The sequence below is a fragment of the Cupressus sempervirens genome, unplaced genomic scaffold (genome assembly GCF_028749045.1).
Source record: "Cupressus sempervirens isolate cs-2001-9-10 unplaced genomic scaffold, ASM2874904v1 CseChr00s100002_03, whole genome shotgun sequence".
NCBI classification, from domain to species: domain Eukaryota; kingdom Viridiplantae; phylum Streptophyta; class Pinopsida; order Cupressales; family Cupressaceae; genus Cupressus; species Cupressus sempervirens.
Window position 1 is genome coordinate 1648389 of NW_028322207.1, and position 20727 is coordinate 1669115.

The window sequence follows — 20727 nt, forward strand, 5'->3', positions numbered from 1 at the left end:
TGTTCGTGGCTTCTGCTTGCCCGTTTGCTCTTAGGTAATAAGGACTGGATAAAGAATGAAAAAATTTATACTCACTTGTCATCCTCCTGATGGTATGATTAATGAAGTGTACTCCTCAGTCACTAGTTAGCTAGAGTGGAATCCCGAATCTGGTGACTATTTGCTCATACAAAAATCTAGCTATGCTAAGAGCAATGATGTCGGGAAGAGCTCGTGCTTCCACCCATTTTGTTAAGTACTCTATTGCTACTACTATGTATTTACACCGATGACTTTTGCTTACTGGTAAGGGTCCCACAAAATCTAGTCCCCACCGTTCAAATAATTTATGTGGTGTGGACGAAAATAAGGGCATGAAGTGTCTTTTGAGTGGTTGTCCCACTCTTTGACAAGTGTCATAACTCAATACCCATTCCCTCGCATCTGCGAACAATGTCGGCCACCATAGTCCTCCCAAAAGTGCTTTTCTCGTCGTAGCATCTGGTCCCATGTGACCTCTCGCCAGTCCTTCATGGGCCTCGCTCAAGACCCCTAGAATTTCTTCCTCCATTACACACCTCCTTAGGATTTCGTCCGGTCCCATTTTGTATAATAGCCCTTCAATTAGCTAGAATGTGCTTCTTTTTGAGGTAATTTTTCTCCTTTCTGCTGTTGGCATTTCCTTCGGAAAGGTTGTTGTTGATAAGTAGTGTCCAATTTTTTTGTACCATTGAGGTAACACTACAATCTGAAATAGGTGTGCATCTAGAAAATCCTCACACACCCCACTACCCGAAGCTTCCCCTGACTTAATCCTTGACAACTGATCAGTAATCACATGCGATTTTTCCGGCCTTACTATAACTTTAAATATAAATTGTTGCAGTAGAATTAGCCATCTACTTACCCTCCCTTGAATCACTGGTTTATTCACTAAATACATCAGTGTTTGGTGGTCAACAAAAAATGTAAAGGGTGTAGCTAGTAAGTAATGTCTGAATTTCTACACTACATAACCATACCTAGTGCTTCCCTCTCCGTGGTACTGTAGTTACGCTCTACTTTAGATAGGACCCTGCTTGCAAAATATACAGGATGATCCAGCCCTTCCTTCCTTGTTTGTGCCAAAGTGGCACCTATCGCATAATTGGAGGCGTCCACATGGACACGAAATTCTTTGTCCAATTGGGATATATGAGAATAGGGGCCCCAACTAATCTTTTCTTCAGTTCTTGGAAGGCTTTTTCTTGCTCTTCCTTCCACCCAAACCACTCGCCTTTCCTGTTAATCTTTCCAATAGCATTGATACTTCGGCAAATCCTTTTATAAATCTTCTATAGTATCCTACATGACCCAGAAATGACTTGATACCTATTACATTGGACGGCACTTCCATTTCCAAAATCACCTTGATCTTATCAGGATTTGTCTTCAATCCTTCTTTGCACACAATATGGCCAAGCAATCTCCCATGTGGGGTCATGAACCTGCATTTTTTCGGATTGAGAGCTAATCTTGCTCTTCAACATTTCTCCATGCATTCTCCCAGAATTTTGAGGTGTTGCTCTTGCCCACTGTAAACTGACCAATCATCTAGGAATGCTTTGAAATTTCCCACAAACATTCCATCAAAGATATATAGGATTATGCTCTGAAACATGGTTGGTGCATTGCATAGACCGAAGGGCATCCTATTATAGGCATATACCTCGTCTTCAACCACAAATGTAGTTTTTAGCTTATCTTCATCCGCAATGCTAATCTGATTATATCCTGAAAATTCGTCCATGAAGGAATACATCTCATGACCGGCTACCTCCTCCAAAATGCTATCCATAAAGGGAATGGGAAATGGGTCTGTTATTGTTACCGCGTTCAAACATCTGAAATCTACACATATCTGAATTTGAGCGCCATCCTTCTTGAGTGATATGACTATAGGAGATACCCATTCACTTGTTTGTACTTTGAATATTATCCCTGCTTCTAACATCTTTGTGATTTCTTCCCTGACCCTTTCTACATAGTTTTTATTCATTCTATAAGGCCTTTTCCATACTGGTCTTGCTCCGGGTATCAATGGGATCCGATGGACACAGTTCTGAAGGTACTCCCTTCAAGTCTTTGTACGTCCAAGCAAAAACGTCCTTATACTCCAAGAAGATTCTAAGGGTTGTTGCTTTCAATACTGGGTCCCAATCATCTCCTATCCATATTTCCTTGGATTGATCTCCTTCTCTGAGGTTCAATGTCTGGAACTTGGCCTCTTCGTATTCCACCTTCTGTTCAAAAATGTGTGCAGGTGTCCTACTGAGGGTTGCCATCCCTTCCTTATACTTTGTGTATCCTTTTGGGTATTATTCCTCTGATTCAGATTCTTGTACATCCAACATATTACATTCCGCATGGAAAACTTCATAGTCTCCCATTTGCCAATGAAATAGTCCATTAAGGAAACTTGTGTCGTCTTCTGAGCATTCCCTCAATCTCAGTATTCCTTCTTCATCTAGTTCCATCCCCCCATAGCCTTCTTTGTCGAAGTCTGAAGCCAAGTCCTGACTTATGGACTGATTCTTGAGCTCTATGATGTACTTTCTTCCTTCCGACTCAATAGATAGAGTATTTCGCTTCCAATTATGGGTAGCTTTTGCTACAACCAGCCATCCCCTCCCTAATAGGGTATTGTATCCTTTCTTCTCTAGAGTAATAACCACAAAATCAATAAGGAATTGTTGTGTACCAACTATGACTTTTTGTCCCATCAGCATCTCTATGCTCTTGATTCCATGTTGGTCCACTCCCACTAGTTGAAATGTCGGAGGCCAAAGTGTAGGTTACCCTATTTCCTTCCATGCTTCTTTTGATAAGACATTAACATTGGAACCTCCATCCACAATAGTATTTGAGAGTTTACACCCTAGTATCTCCATCTCTACTATGACAAGTGTTCTCCCCATCCCTATCGTGAATAATGTATTGTCTTCTGTTCAAACTTCTCCCTCCTTTTCTTTCTTTAGGGTTACCCCTTTCGAGTTTGCCCCCTGTGTTAGCGCCACCTACAGTTGGGGTAGTGTTTCTAATAGATCACCTATTTTCACTGGGATAGCAGTTTCCAGGACTTGCTACACAATATTCATTACACCTCTATTTGAAGTAGGCTTCTCCGGTTTTGCCTTTCCTTCCTCTCTCATGCTATCTTGGATGTGTTTCTTTGTTTCTTGAAATCTTTCAGTTTCTGTAGTAGCATCCGGATAGATTAATTTTCTAGTCTGCATCCTAGTGACTACAAGAATCTCGTCTTCTGGATCATCAATGTCTAGCATATTTACTCCCTTTTGTCTCAGGCAATTTGCATCCTCAGGGTTGCCTGGCCCACACCATTTACAAAGCATCCCTCCATTTTGTCCTCTGCTTTGACAATCTCGTGCACAGTGTCCCCATTCATTACATCTCCTACATTGAATCATCGGCCTCCCCTTAGAATCATACTGGAGTGGCCGTCGTGGTGTGTTGTTGCTATTATTGTTGCTTCCTCTCTTGTTGTTTCTGTATCCCCTTGGGGAGGCTTCAATATTTGTGTTCTTCAGCAGAGTGGAAGGAGGTGTGGATTGCCCCCCTTAGGTCAAGAATACTTGGGCACTCCTTGTTTTCAAATTATAGGGGCAATCTTTAATTTCGTGCCAAAGTACTTGGCAAATCTCACAAAATGCTTTCTTTGGCCATGCTCCCTTAGTATGGCCTTTTTTTTCGCACTTCATAAACCAAAGTTCTCTCCCTTCTTTCTTTTCGTCCTTGCTCCCTGCCACCTCCTTCATCAAACGCCTCAGGTCTTTCCTCAGGGCTTGAATGGTTTTAGATTCTTCTTCGCTCTCCTCTGAGCTTTCACTTGAACTTCCATGTCGTCTTGCCTTGGAAGTTTTACTCTCGCTCTCTATGTCCATGACACGAGGACATGCATCTGCAAAGGTAGATGGTGGGACTATCTTCATCTTTCTCTTAAGAGATGGTGTTAACCCTTGGATGAACCATCTTTTGTTTAGTCCATCTGTTGGCTTGTTATCTAGTTTTCCTATCAGCTCTTTCATTCTTCTGCTATAGGCCTTGACAGAGTCACTCTTCCCTTGTCTTGTGTTATAGATCTCTGTTACTATTTCATCATCATCCCTCACGAGTCTGAATTCTTCCTCGAAGGCTGTGCAGATGTTATTCCATGTGTTTTCTCTTTCTTGCCTCCAAGTTCGTATACCAATCAATGGCAATACCCCTTAATGTGGCTGGAAAGGCTTTTAGCCATTCCGCCACGTCATTTTGTCCATTCACCTGCCATATTGTTATACATGTTTTACAATGGCAAGCAGGGTCCTCTAAACCGTCCCCTATAAACCTTGGTAGTTTTTGTTTGTCTATTACCATTATGTGAACACCTCCCAATTGAACGCCTCCCAATGGAACACTTCCTGATGGAACGCCACCTGATGGAACATTTACCGATGGAACGCCTCTGGATGGAACGCCTCTGAATGGACCCTCCCTCCCAATGGAACACTCCCTCCCAGTTGGAAGTTTGTTCTTGAGGAGGAACTATTGAAAGTATCCCCTTCTTCTTGACTTTGCTCCCGTCGGAAGTCTCTTCCTACCGATGTCTCTGGGTTTTTGTATCCCAACTTCCTTGTTGGTGTCTCAGAGATGGCCAAATTTGCTATACCTTTAATTATATTCTTGATCAATCCTTCCTAGATTCTCGTGGAATCCCCTTGTCCACCTTTCCAGTTACGACGTCTCTCCTCCTACTATTGGAGACGTAGTATCCTCAAGGCGACTTTTTCCTTAGTTTCTTCTCCCTGTGCCCACCTGGAATATATATATTAGGAATCAGGGGCATGAATCATTTTTAATGTTTGTTTCCCTTTTTGGAATTTTCACATTCTTCGCGCTCCCTTGTCCTCCCCGCAAATTGTTGTAGTACTTGTTGTCTCCTCCTTTCCCTTTGTGTCTTCGCTCTTTCCTCTTCCACTCGTAACAAATTTTGTGCTAATAGGTGAGGGATCTCTCCCAGGAGATTGTACACTGCTGGTGGCACCGAAAGTTGGTCGCATATCGTACCCCCAAGGATCGTTCTCTCACAGGCTTCCCTTTGTACTTACTGATTGACCGCAACTTCCCAGGCTGTTACTAGATCACATGTCAACTAATCTTCCTTGGTTATTTCCTCCTCTTCCCCATTACAATTTGTTACTTGGATGAGCAGTACAAAGGGCATTCCCATTACTCCATCCTGCCGACCTCCAGGTTCGGACTTAGGCAACGGTGCCAAAAATGTAGAATGGATTATCACAAATACCAATGTATGCTAATCCCACAGAATAATCCAATTAATACATATGAAGTAAAACATAGAACATACACAATACCAATAGGCAAGGAAATGATTTCTTTATTAATACCCAAAAACCAACATATCCACATTACCAATGTTTCCAAATATTTATAGAAGGGTTGGTTAGTTGGAAACCAACCGACGCATTTCCTCACCACCTAACTACCCAACCCGACTAGCTTAAACAAGTACTAAACATAACAGGTACTTCATTCCGACTACAGCCCATATTCACCTTTTCAACCACCTATGTCATGCTTAAGGGGGAAGGGTGTTAGTATAGGCTTTGATTTTCTTGAGTGGTTATTTATTTTTCCTTTAGTCCTAGGTTTTTCCGACAATTTTATCAAGTTTGAATAGGTTCGTAATGTGAGTTTAGCTTGGATATGATGTTGAGGTGAACCCCATCCTAAAAAGTGGTGTTCCCTTACTTAAAAGATGGATCATTCCTTAACAGGTGAAGCATATGCTATTTTTAGATTACTTGGTTATCAAACACTATTGGTTGGATTTTCCATCTTCATCCTCTCCTTAGTTCTACATAAACTCACTACCCAGCTTGTATTTGACATATTCTTTTGCACATCTGTTGGCAGTTGGTGCTGTGATTGATGTTGACCCTATGCTTACTTGCAGTTGAGAATTGGCTGACACGTGCTGTGGCATTGGCATTGTGATGACAATGATGTGTATTATGGTGTTGTCATTGTGATGTCAACTCTCTGCTGTGACTTGAAGGTGTGAGTGTGAATGGGATGTGGATTGAGGAAGATGCAAATCTGAGGTAGAAAATGTGAGTGGTAAGAGTATAGGGCAAAAATATCAAATGGTTGCTCAACGCAGTAAGTCAAGAGCACCTGCAATCAAGGGAGACTACTAGAAGAAATTCATTGAAGGCATATTTGTAATTCTTTTAATATCCTGTGTTGAGATTATGAGTCTCTTCTATAGGTCCTTGTATCTCACTCAAAGATGGTGAGTGTTTGTATCAAGTCATTTGCATCTTGCCTCAAGATACTAAACCTTGGCAGCAAATCCGGCAGTGGGCCTCTTTGAAATACTTTTCATATATTGTGAGATATTCTCGGAGTGGCTTTTCTCTCAGTAGATTTTTCACATGAATCTAGTGTTCTCTTGTGCACTGGTGCTGATTGCTTTATCTTTCATTGCTGCTAAATTAAGTTACGTATTTTGGAATTTAATTTAAAGAGATTAAGTCTTGTTATAGACTGATTCACCCTCTCGCCCCCCTCCCAATCAGTGTCTGGGTGTGTTCAGCGAGGATGGTATTCATGTTGTATTTCTTCTGCAGCATCTCTTTGAGCTCTTAATGCAATCTTGTTATTTTGACATTTGCTCTTCTCCTGGAATCATGGTCCTATAATTGTTGTGTTTCATTTGCAATTATAAAGCTTATCTCTCTCATAGAAAGATATTGGTTATTCAACCATTTCAGATTTCCAACAGTTACAAAGGAGATAGAGTTTCCCATTGTACTTGGTTGTTCTACCATTGGTTTTATTAGAGTCAAGGTCCAGACTTTGAATAGAGTATGTTTTTATCTGGACTGCTTGGGCACACACCAACCTCTTTCCTCAAATTCCCTTAGCGAGGAAAGTTATCATAGGCAAATCATAAATAGTTTCAGATTTGCAAACTTTACAAGTGTCATTTGAGACAGCAAATTTTTCTTCTGCCAAAAGGTACGAGTATGACTTATTTTCAACATTTCATAGCATTTGTAATTGTCGATCTTGCAGAATGGTTTAGTTGGAAATGTTTATGAAGGGAAATTATGCTCGCCATCTCCCAAATGAAAACTGTTACTCTGTTGGTGAGTCATGGACATGATTCAAATCCTCGCAATGATTTCAACGAAACTTTGCAGCTACATTTCAGTTTTGACCAGTGGAGAAAACCACACTAGCCTGTAAAAGGAAACTTGAAATGTTGGATCAGTTTGAACTAGAGAAACTTGTGCGGCCAGTTCGAGAGAGTAATGCTAGTATTAATAACACAAAAATTGGCCCTACCTCTTCAATCTTAAGAATTCGATGTTCCTTTAGACTCTCCCTTAGCCTTCTCTCTCTGCTCCTTTTACTCTCCTTAGTATGTATTCCTTGCTCTGTGGTAACCATTCATGTCTTCTGTCTTCAGAGTAGAACTGGAACTATTGATAAAAGAGTTTATAATTAAATTAGAAATTCAAATATCTCAATATTAATTTCGGTCCCTCTCATTTGGTATAATAAGATTGGTAATCACAAAATCTATGTCAACTATTTTGCGACACTAACTATCAAGAAATAATTCAGCTTAAATCATTTCCAATTAATTTTGATTGAATGATAGCATAACTCCTTTTATTTTTTAGGATTGAAAGATAAATTAGAGGACATGGATTAAGAATAATTTGAATTTTTACATCAAATATATATAGGTAACATATCGTATTACAAAACTAACAATGATCTTGGCCATGAGCAAGTGAATGCAGGATTTCTCAGAAGCACTCAAACAAGGTGCAACATCTAACGAACAAAGATTAATATCGACTAACAATGGGCATTGGCAAATATCCGTAATAAAAGAGGAAAATTCTTCATGTAAACAAATTTGTAAAGACAAGGGAATGATCTATCAATAAAGTTTGTAAAATGGGGAATGCCCCATAATTAACTGTAAACTTTTATATGGGCAAGAATGGAGGTTTTCTTGACTTCATAGCTCAAATTGTACGGAGGAAAAATCTACAAACTCTTCTATAAGTTTAAATTAATAAAACTATTTGGCTTAGGCCTTTTACCGATCATAAAACATGCATAGTATAGTCTAACCAAAAAAATGATTCAATTCACACAGTTGTTTCTAGAAGCTCTTTGGACTGTTAAAACTTCATGTACATTATGCATCCGTTTGTTCCTACTTTGAATTAAATTATGCGACTGGCTGCTTCTCGACTTTACATATACTTTATCCGGATAAAACATACCTAGAAAAAAAAATGAGTGTGATTATCAAATCAAATTTTATCAATTATATTTCTTCCAACAGATGGATATCCGCTGCAAAATGAATTAACCAAACCAGTTGTGTCAGGTTAAGACAATTCAAATATGACTGAAATCCAACTCGTTTCTTCTCTTGTCGCAATTAGGCCGTGATCTAATCCAGACATTCGATTCTGAAAAAAATGCAATTTAGATTTTCTGGACATATTCAATGCACTGCCACCATATAAATGGGCCTGGGCAGAGTAAGTTTAATCTCGCTTGATAAACACAGTCTATGCGATTACATTCTTTATGTTGCCTAAAACTACTTTCGACATTTTCTTTTTGTCGAAAAAATAGCAGTTCCACTCTATATTCTTAGTTCAGACCCGCAGTGTTTCATCATTACCCCTTGCTTCAAAATTTCCGGGGGCGGAGTGAATGCCTGGAAAAAAATTACCTTTTTGGGGAAAACCATGAAGGATTGATCCCTGTTTCCTCGGTTGCGTCTGCTTCGCTTGCCATTGCTGACTCAATGTTCATCAGATGTCGATCCGACGCAAAATTTGTTATGCGATTCAATTTTGAATGGTAGATGAGAGAAACAAAGTCTTTGACTCCCCGTTGATAACAAGTACAAATGAGACGTTAAAAACACTACATATTTCGGGGCTTTCGGCCAGGCTTTTTGTTACGAAAAGCTGGAGAATTCGTTGGTAAGGAAGGAACCGAGGAAAAAGGAGGGAAGAGATCCTTCAACGACACCCAATATTAAAATAGATTATGGCTTGCTGGCTGTAGTTCATATAATGAGATTGGTGAAGATACTATGTTTAAAGTTTAATTTTCGGGTGAATTTGAAGAAGGGATGGCTGAATGAATATTTTTAGTTCCTGCAATAGGCACGAATATTTATGCATTCATGTCACTCTAATATGACATTAACACTGGTCAATCAAATCAAAGAATTTAAAGCATTATATGAAATTTTAAATGTTTATATCATTTTCTAATTTTTCATTATTTTATTAATCATATTTTTCATCCATTCTATTGGTTCATACTATTTTTGGTGGTCCACAAAAATACAAATATTTTCTAACTTCATCTTGCATTAATGAATGCATTAATTAGAACTTTATCTTCACATTTGTTGATAAGATTTTTTTTTCAATCATTTTATCTTCCACCTCACACAACATGTCTAATCAATATTAATTCTCACTAACAATATAATTTCAATATGTTATATCTTTGTATTTGAATTTCTAATTTTTTTTTTAAATTTTGATTTTTTATTAATAAATGTAATTAAATTATTACTATTATTTTACTTTTTAAAAATAAATTAAGCAATATTATTTTTTAATTATATTTTATAATAGTGTTTGTAATATGTATAATTGATAAGTGTTACAATTTGTAAATTATATCATTTATTATTATTAATATTTTATATTTAAACAATTTATCATTTAGTTTAAATATATTTAAAACTTAAATATATATTTTAATATTAAATTAATAATTATATTTTACATCAAAAAAACATACTAAAGGAAATAATCACAAAAACGAAATAATTCAATTCTAAAAGATATGTAAATTATTATTAAGTTTTTATAAACTATGTATTAAAATTAAATAGTTATATGCTATTTCTTATTTATTACATCATATTTATTCATCAACATCAAATTTATATGTATTAATCATTGAGGGAGTTTTTCCAACTACTTATGGTTCTCTAGTAGCATGCATAATATGCTTAAACATATAATGTGATACTCCAAAAGCTTCATCACTTCTTCAAGTTCTATAATTCAGATATTGGTATGGATAACTTTCCTCATTGCACATATTTTAAGTTGTCAATGTAGAAAGTGCAAATTTGTCTAAAGTATATATATTGATCGTAGTATGATATTAGGTAGTTAGTGCCATATTGGATACTTTGGCCTCTTATTCTTGAGCTTAAATACCCAAATATATAATAATATGACACGAGAACTTAATAACAAAATATGAGTCATTCTATCAGATCACAAGTGCATTTCTAGGCAAAAATTAATGCATTCACAATGTTAATTTAGAACTATTTAACCTTATTCTCACTCATCTACACCTCTACAACCATTATGCGTTAGGCAGGAACTATGACGCATCGCATCTCTTGTTTAATGATAAATAGGAGATAATTTCCAGAGTAAGTCAAATTGTGATATTACTATAAGGATTTGACTGTGTGATTTTTGAGTCAAACTTTGGGTTTGCAAATGGGGTTGCAAGCTTTGGGTTTAACCATGGAAGAAACTTTGTAGTTAAGCGCGCTCAAGCTAGAGTAGTATTGGGATGGGTGACCTCTGGGGAAGTCCCGATGCTTCACCTCTGTGAGCATCATCTAGATCCAATGAGTGCTAAGTGTTCCATTTATTCTCATGAGAGATGGATTCATGTTGAATTACTACTCATGAAACATGGGTCAATGAGTTTGACTCAAAAATCACACAATTAAATCCTAATAGCAATATCACAATTTTTAATAATGTTAACAGGTCAAATAATTATGGGATTCCTAGTGAGTAATCCAAAAAAAAAAAAGTTAAGATCTATGTTTTCTTAAATAATTTAGATTTTATTTTGTGTGTTTTGATAAGGAATTATGTCATTCGATTATCTTTTCTTTTGCACACAATTTTCTTCAAGTATTAACATTTAGCATATCAACTTGTAGGTTAAACACTTTATGATGTAATGTTATTCTATTTATGTCACTTCTTAAGCGCAAAAGCAACATCCTTTGTTTGCCCACTCTTCTTTAGGCATCGTTTTTTAATGAGATCTTGTGTTCATGAATGTTTATCCAAGTACAATTTTTAATCTAAATGTATGCTTACTCATCATGTTGTAATAGGCTTGTTTGAAAAAGAGTTCAGATAGTTTTTATTTAAGCAAGATTGATTTTGAAAGGACCTAAAATCTTTTACATTAAGGAAGATGGACCATTGAGCACAATATGACACCAAAAGATCAACACTGAGGAAAATAGCAAGACAATAGTAGAAACAACCAACTACAATTGAGAGACCAACAAGATAGCAATATAGAAAGTCAACCAACATAGAAAATATTAGAAAAATTTAAAGAAGTGATATATGGTCTTTTGGTTAATCATAGTAAAGAGTTAAGATGTTGATATCTATGTAGTCAAGTTTCCATCAAACAAAATAGTCTATGAGTTTTATAGAATAACAAGGGTTACGGGCAGCTCAAGTCCTTGCCTAAAGTGGGATGTAAGAGAAAGTTTAAAAAGCTAGCTAATAACATGATAATACTATTTAAATTTCCTCAAAGAGATAGTATCTTATGGGATACAAGGTACATGAGTGGTTTGAGAAAATTCCTCAAAGAGATTTTATCTCATGAAATACACTGATTGGAGGATATGCATAACCAAGACTTCTTGAATGTGCAACATTAGAACAAAAACTGTGGTTCATGTGTTTCTTTTGTTACCTTGAGTCTTGGACATGGGTTAACTAAAACTTTCATGTGCACTTTTCTATAGATTCTAAACTTTGTAAGTTGTAAAAGTTATTCATACATAATATTATTAGAGATATAGTAGACAACAAGATTCTCAAGTATTATACCCAATTTTTAAAAAATGAGCATAGGTATACTTGAAAGGCTAGAATAAAAGATTAAATTTATATAATTTCACCAATGGGTTTAGCACAAGAATTAGATTGAAAGCTACATGTTAAAGTGTTGCACACATTATAAAAAATCACAAACATAGTAGAAGTGCTAAATTTAGAAAGTTGAATACAAATTTTGATGGATAGAGGAAAAGTTATATTTTATACAAATTACCGCCAAAGAATCCATCTAAATAGAACATTATTCGGTATCATGAACAAAGGCATGAATTATGTCTTGTAACTGAAATTCTTCTATTTATATAGTGTTCCTTGCTATGAGTTTACAACACTTGTAAAAGTACTCACCTTTTCAACATTGCAATATACTTTTTGTCTTGACAAGAATTGTGAATTGATGAAGAGTCCATCCTCAATAGACGTGGAAAAAGAACATTAACAATTGAGAATTAATACAATTGTAAAGGAAGAGTAATTCAAGAAAAAAACCTTTGTCATGTTGGAATGATATAATTTCAAGGTAAAAACACACCTAAATGCAAACAACTGAGAAACAATAGAGCAATTCAAGAAAGAATATCTATCATGTCAGAATGATATAATATCAAGGTAAATGCACACCTTAATGCAAAAAAAATCATCACTCTTGTAAAGTATTTAATTTATTTAATGATTGGGTAAAATGTGATTTTATATAATATGAACATATTTTATTTTATTTTTCTAACTCCATCTAGATCATATGTTGCTTCAATTCTAACAAGCAAAAACAAACTCATTAAACCATTGTACACAAAAGAATAAAACCCAACAAATTCTACAACGTTCTTACAAAATATGTGACTTTTAAACATTAAAATTAAATTCACATGGGAAATAGATAAACACAAATCTATGCTACTAACTAGATAAGAAAATATTCGAAAAATAATTTTTATATTATTAAAAATTTGCACCAATTAAATTAAATTAAAAATTATCTTTATCTTGTTAAACTATAAAAAATATATTATGATTAAATTCTAAAATAATTCTTCAATAAAATATTTGAAAAACTAAATAGTTTAACCAAAAATATAAATATAATAAAGAGCGTGATTATTTTTTAATTAACTATATTTTACTTCACAAATGTAGATAATAACCCAAATGTTGATTAAATTTAACATCACAAATGTAGATAACAAATGTTGACTTCAATCAATAGAAATAGTTATTGTTCGTAGCTAATTGTTGTGGCAAAAGAGGAGTAATGGCATTCCTACACATCTTCTAACCTACTTGAGAATCCAGCCTACCTAAGCAATCCATTAGGTCCCCAATTTCAAGTCATTGATAATTTTCATTGTCCAAGTGGAATCTCCAATACAAGAATAAAAGTAGATCCCTTAATATAATGTAGGTTCTCACATTTTATATATCGAATCGCCCTCCCCTAAGGATTGATCTTTATTTTTCTTATCTTTTTGTTACAGTCATTGTCATGTTGAATTTTTTTGGTATGATTGTTCTATTATTGTTTTATCATTGGACACATTTTGGGGCACAATTCATAAAAAATTCTTGATAAGAATTTCCATTCAAATTTCCACAGACCTAAAACAATGCAGAATTCTCTAGTGTTTCCCACCCATAGCCACACATGAAGTAGAAAGAAAAATAAGAAAATGGGTATAGCTATGGAAGAACATAAAGTATTTCTTCATGTCATTTGTATACACATGATCAATTTGCTTTCAAAGATGGACTACATATTATATAAGCATGTAAGTCCTAAAAAATTGTTTGCACTTTGACTCGACATACACATGACTGTAAACCAATTACCAACAAGAATTAAAACCCTAAGAACTCTAGGTCACACCAACACAACAAGTATCTGGCCTTCCAAATGCAGCCCACCGAGTTTTTTTTTTTTTTTTTGTGATTTGCAATTGGTTTTATATGAATTAGCAATTGGTTTGGCTTTAGATTTTATATTTTATATATAAATGAGTCATTTTAATGTTGAAATGTCTCTGCAACTTTTCCCTGAATGGTGATGAGAAACTAATCACCCCTTCTCATTTTTGTTGTTGGCAAGGAATTACGTAGGAATCAAATAATGCTGATGAGCACAGGAAATCTCAACACAATCATCAAAATCCCCAACCCTATTAAAGAAGGGTGCTCAGTTGTGGATGCCTTTGTAACTTTCACTATCATCTACCATATAAAAGTTTCGTTTCCAACTGCTTGGAATTGAATAAGACGAAGAAATGTCATAAATCTATTGAGCTCTAACCAAAAGGAACAAAAAAATCAAAGATGATACCACCATTGAATGCATTTTTTTCAATGTTAGAATTTATGAGCTCTTACCATAATGATATTTTAAACATTTTTGAAAGGAAATGCTTTTAGAAATCATATCATTCTATGACCACACATGACTTTTCTTTAAAATCCTTTAAGCTAACATTCTTTGAATTTTAATGGTTGAAAGAAATATATTATATTGAAGACATTTTTGTTAAAGGAAATCAATAAGGAAATTTAAATCACACGTAATACAGTTTCAGCCACACAGATAAATTCATAACAAATAGCTAGGTTTGTTCAAAGTAAAAGGCTTGAATTTAAAACTTGTAGTTAAAGAAAATGCTCCATCTTTTGACGGGATGTTTTTGCATAGCGTGTGTGGATTTCTTTATTAGGATATTGCCTTTGGTTATGGTTTCCCATTTCCAATTGTGATTCACCTCAGAGAAGTCTATGAGTCTCCCAAGTTTAACTTGCAAGCATCCACAAAATATTATATTTTCTTTTACAAGCTTCACTAGCACACAAACTCACAAAAAGTTTCCATCTATATCACCATGCAAACTACTTGTCTTCATATAATTAACATCACATAATTTGTCAGAAACATTTGGAGTGTTATTATTAGAATATTATTATTTAGTTTTTGGATACAACACCCACTATTATGCAAAAATGATTAATATTTCAATGAAAAAAAGAAAAGACTTCCAAGAAAAATCTCAAGAGTGAACAAGAAAATGGAAATTAAAATGTTTAATATCATTTTAATACAAATGTTTCTTCAGACTATAGATTTAAGGAATGTTGCACAGTTTTCTAAAAAAAAAAAAATGTTAGAGTTGCAATTGAAAACTTTAGTCTCCTGCCTTATGGCAAGGACTAAAAAGTAAAGAAGTGGCAAGCAATTGAAGGATTGTAAAGCAACAAAGTTTTAGCTTGAATATTTATTATATGTTTAATTTTTAAGTTGTAATTTCTGTTTCTAGAATTTCGATAAATGAGCTTTTCATTTCTAATGGTAGATAATGGATCTCTATACTTATCGTAAATGGTATTTTATGTGAAGCACACATAATATAATAAATTTTGTTTCTACCTTATTCAAGGTATATAATATATATTTGATCTTCCCATTTTCTTTTGGAACCTTTCAACTACCCATCTCACATTTAATTTGGTGTGAACTTATACTTGGTTGGGCAATGATGATGCAAGAGCATCGAGTTTGGCTTTTGGTGGAGATATGTTTTTCATGGTTAGAGATGTGTTGGACACACATAGGGGAACCTTTCCTCATGATTTCATAGAGATTGGATGGATTAAGTTAAAGTTTGAGTTGTTTGAACCTTGTTGCTGGAACTGTGTTTTTTTTGGTTTCTGGGTGCCTATTGTAGAGCATATAACTAATTATCCTCAATGAATGAGAGGTTGTGCACTTTAGGTATTTAAGAGGGCCTAGACTAATTTCTTGTATCAAGAGTTCAAGTCCTAAGTCATTATAGGTTGGGAGATATGACAATTCTCCTAGAGTATCAATTTCTGGTAGTTTTGTGTGACAATCTGTTGTGTGTGACTTTCAGGATGGATGCACACTTTTCCTTGGAGAATCAGACTTTGCAAATTTAAGGGGTTTTAGAGGACCTATATTTCTACCTATGGTTTGAAGCACAAATTCTAATTCAATCAGAGCTATGAGATATCACGATTTTACTTGGATATTGATTTTTGGACATTAATTGTTGTTGTAGGCTGACTTGTGGCATTTAATTTATGTATTTGTATTTAATTTGTGTTTTGGGCTAACTTGTGGCTTAGATTGGTAGAAGTAGGGGTTGTGGGGAATTATTTAGTCATCAATCATCCATCATGGAGAAGAGGAGGAGCTAGAGGAGCGAATTTGGAGAAGAGCTAGTAGTTGCGGCTTGGAAAACAAGGAGATTGCTTGGTGGGCTTGCAAGCACAAGTTGAGATATTCCTTGAGGGTTTCTACCAGGGTGTGGATCTAGACTAGCTAGGGTTTGATTTGGATCTTGAGGGATCTTGTAGAACTATTACTTGCTTTGTATTTGACCATAACCGGGAAGGCCTTATAGCCTAGCACATTGCATGTAATCAATTATATTTTATGAATATATTATTGTAATTTGGTATTAGATCTTGCATTATTGCTTCTTTTTGTTGTGTTTTTGAACATATTACCTAAGTTGAGGCAGTTTGCACTAGGACTTGGGTGGAGAAGTAGATCTAATTGATCTTGATCTAGTAGTGGATTTTTTTTTTGGAGTCCTAGATCTCTTATTTGTGAGGTGGTAGATCGTGATTCTGACTTACAATTGTAGAGGGCTTGCAGATAGATCAATGGATGTGAAGATTGAAGACTGATCTTATTGAGGCATGATCGTAGAGAGTTTGTGGATTGTAGATCCATGGTCCTGGACTTGTGATGTGGTACCTAATTATTTGTGTGAGGTGACAAGTTGTGATATTACTTGCAAACAATTCAAGATTGTCACAAGGAGTGTGGGAAGGATTTGTTGTAGACGGTTTACAAAGATCTTGGAAGATGGCTTTGAGAGGATTGGACCCTGAGATGATTGCAAATCTCTGTGGTGTGGTGGAGAGGAGGTTTTATGAGATGTCTGCTTGGTTTGAAGCTAGCTTGGCTGATTGAGTTAAGGATGGGGTGAGGAAGGAATTAGGTGGATGTTTGTGGAGTTGGACTCTACAGATCCAGAAAAGAGTTGTTTGGCTGGTTAGGACTCTTGTTCGTGAGAGAAGATGACATGACAAGGTTGAGTTGGAAGAGGTTGGTTTTGCTGATTAGTTTGTGGAGTTTGATACAAAACTTACAGAGCAACTAGAGGTTGTTGCTAAGAATATTCCTAACCTTGTTGATGCTAGGATAGAGGTTGATTTTCATGATTAGTTGGTTGAATCTGACATGGAAATTACAAAGCACTTGGTCATGGATGATCCGATTGTTGTTGGTGTTGAGTTGTATGTTGCAGAGCATCTTGTTGTGAGTAATGAGATTGTTGGTGTTGTGAGTTTGGCACGTGTTGATGGAGATCTACATATTGCTACTGATGTCAATTTTGATGCTGCTGATGTGAAGTTTTTTGTTGCTAGTGTGAATTCACTAGTTACTGATGTGGATGAGGGTTTGTTGATGAAGCATTATGTTCAGTTTGTTCTTGGGTGTGAGCATGCTAATTGAGTTGTTGATATGTATTTGATTTTGATGTTTCAATGGATGAAACATAGATGGTTGATTTTTAGATTTGTTCTATTGACTTTGATGAAGTGGAATCCTTTGGTAAAGATGAAGTCGGTTGTAGATCTTTCTTTGGGCATCAAAGTATGGGACATACTTTTCTATTTACCTAGGGAGTCTGATGCAGGAGCATCGAGTTTGGATTTTGGTGGAGCTATGTTTTTCATGGTTAGGGATGTGTTGGAGACACATTGGGGAACCTTTCCTCATGATTGCATTGAGATTAAATTGATTAATTTGAAGTTTGAGCTTTTTGAACCTTGCTGCTAGAACTGTGTTTTTTTCTGGTTTCTGGGTGCTTGTTACAGAGCATATAACTAATTATCATTAATGAATGAGAGGTTGCACACTTTAGGTATTGAAGAGGGCCTAGAGTACTTCCTTGTATCAAGTGTGCAAGTCCTAATTCATTATAGGTTGGAGATAATAAAGTATACCCAGTCAGAGAACAAGCCTTTGCAAATTGGGAGCAACATTCATCTCGTGATGTTGAAACAATAATTGTTGCTTCAAGACAAAGTTGGACATAGATGCCACATGATATGAAGATAAGGGAACCCCACTCTCCTCAAAATTTAACTCTTGCTACTATTAGAATTCCATGGTATATCAATTTGGGAAGGAGTATGCACCAATACTAGCTCCCAAGGTTTCAACCTCCCATTCTCCTGTAGCCAATGCTAGTAGTGAATGACAATGCAAAGGATCATGATATGTCAGAAGAAGTTTGGTGATGGAGAAGGCTCAAGGAAAATTATGGGTACTCTTATTATGTTAAGAATCAGCTGGGGGAGAGGACAACAAGTGATTGGAGAGTTAAGGCTAGAATTAGAAATTTCATGGTTGTTGGGGACCAACAATAAGCTCAGTTGGGGGGAATGATGGGCCTCCAAAAGACCATCATTCTAAGTTCTTTTTATCTTATTTTCAACTAGCTATCTTGTAAATAATTATGCCTTTATGGTTTCAAGCATATGAACTTATGCTTTTTATGTGTGTGTGTGTGTGCGCGCACGCGTGTGGGTGTGTGTGTGTGTGTGCGTGCGCGCGCGCGCGCGCGTGTGTGTGTGTGTGTGTGTGTGTGTGTTAAGACATGAAGTAGAAGTATGGATAGTTTAAATATGATATATTTTCTTGAATCAATGGAAAAAAATGGTATAATGAAGTAGTGTTACATGCTAAGAAATGTTTCCTCATCTATGCTATGTTTTGGGTAGTTTTCCTCATGTAGCCATATGATTTGCAAGAGTGGTAATTTGAACTTTACACTTGTTTTCTAATATTGATGATAAAAATAAATATATGTATGTGGAGGTTCTGCGCACATTGATTGTTTTGCAGGTATTTGTCATGGATATTCAAAGATCATCATTTCAATGCTACAAAATTCAAAGCCAACCAAACTGGTAGACCTTCACAAGTAGATAAAATCATTTATTGTTTTCTGTTGTTGTAGTGCACAAATGTAGCTTCTGCAACTTGCTATATTCCTGGAGGATTTATTCGTGGTTAATGTTGTTTCTGTTTCAAACTTTATGAGTCTGTAATTGATCCTCATTAATGGAGTGAACTTAGATTTAGGAAGTAGTTGTAGTTTCCTTTAAATAATGATTGTTGTAGCTTTGAGCGTAGTTAAAAAGAAGAATAGAATAAGTTGATTTTCATAGTAGCAAATTGTGATATTGTTTTTCAATCAAGAGTAGTCTTTCACCATGAATAAATAGAATGCATAGTTCAAGTTTATATCTCTTATCTTGATTGTCTTTTGTGTTCACTCATCCAAAGGGCCCACTTGGTGAGTAAACTATTCCGTTAGAGTAGATTTCATTTCCTTATTATTTCTAAGTAAGGTATAAATCTGTTGTTCCTGCAACCATTGATAACAAAATCAATGAACTGTTCCTGCATCATAGGTGTATAGATAGGTTTACCATTTGCAACATTATCTTAATCTTTAAGTTAAGTTGTCATTTCAGATTCTAGCATAGGTTTCCTTCAACATTGTCTTTGCTTTAGTTGTAATGACTTAAAGAAGAATTAGAGCATATACTTTGTAGTCATCATTTCAATTTTACACTCCTGGATTGATAAATTAAATGAAGTTAATATACTATTTTAAGTAAAACACATGATGTTGTCTAACCATAGAATCATTGTGAAAAGATGTCCAATCCTTCCTTACTAAGGTATTAAATTGACTAGCCAACTGCCATAAGATGAATTTTCTTGGGTTCACGCATGAATTGATTTGATGCATTTGTTGCATAATAGATGTCAAATCGAGTATTCACCAAATATATTAATGATCTAATACTATATTGATAAAGTGTGGGATATGTTAATTCAAACTTGGATACATCATTTCTAAGCTTGTGAATATTTTTCTCCATTGGTGTAGATACAGGTTTACAATCCATCATTTCAAATTTGTTTATGGTCTCCTTGATTTAGGAAAATATCATTCTCTTATTGTCATACTTATATTCCTACAAAGAAATTCAAGAGACCTAGATCTTTCATATCAAACTCAAATGCAAGGTCTTGTTTTCATTTTTCAATGAGATCATCTTCCCCTATAATTAGTAAATCATCATGGAGAACAAGTATTAAGATATCAAAATTTGATACTTTGAAGTATATATTTGGATCTACTTCATTTTAGGAGAATCCCAATTTAGTAAGGTGCTTATCTATTCTTTCATAACATGCCTTGGGAGCTTGTTTAAGGCCATTAAGAGCTTTTTTTTAGCTTACACACATGAGAGTTCTTGTCATGGATCACAAAGCCTTCAGGTTGCTCTAAGTATAATTCTTCTTCAATAACACCATTTAGGAATGCAGTCTTAACATCCATTTAATGTATCTTCCATCCTTTAACTTAGATGCAAGGTCTTGTTTTCATTTTTCAATGAGATAATCTTCCCCTATAATTAGTAAATCATCAACATAGAGTACGAGTATTAACACATCATAATTTGATATTTTGAAGTATATATTTGGATATGCTTCATTTTAGGAGAATCCCAATTTAGTAAGGTGGCTATCTATTCTTTCATAATGTGCCCTGGGTGCTTGTTTAAGTCTATGAAGAGCTTTTTTTAGCTTACGCACATGAGAGTTCTTGTCATGGATCACAAA

At 35.3% G+C, this 20727-nt stretch overlaps 1 protein-coding gene across 2 annotated transcripts in view; it reads right to left on the bottom strand.

Moving 5' to 3' along the window:
* The window catches only part of LOC149527823 (putative sphingolipid transporter spinster homolog 2), a 292780-nt gene extending 283562 nt beyond the window's left edge, over positions 1 to 9218 (bottom strand). Inside the window, exon 1 of one of the 2 annotated variants that reach the window (XM_089812102.1) lies at positions 8810 to 9218. In XM_089812102.1, coding sequence (XP_089668228.1) covers positions 8810 to 8892 — 83 coding nt within the window. In that variant the 5' untranslated portion in view covers positions 8893 to 9218. The remainder of the gene's footprint in view (positions 1 to 8809) is intronic. The other variant, XM_089812101.1, reaches the window with a different exon arrangement.
* Between the last annotated feature and the right edge of the window lie 11509 nt (positions 9219 to 20727).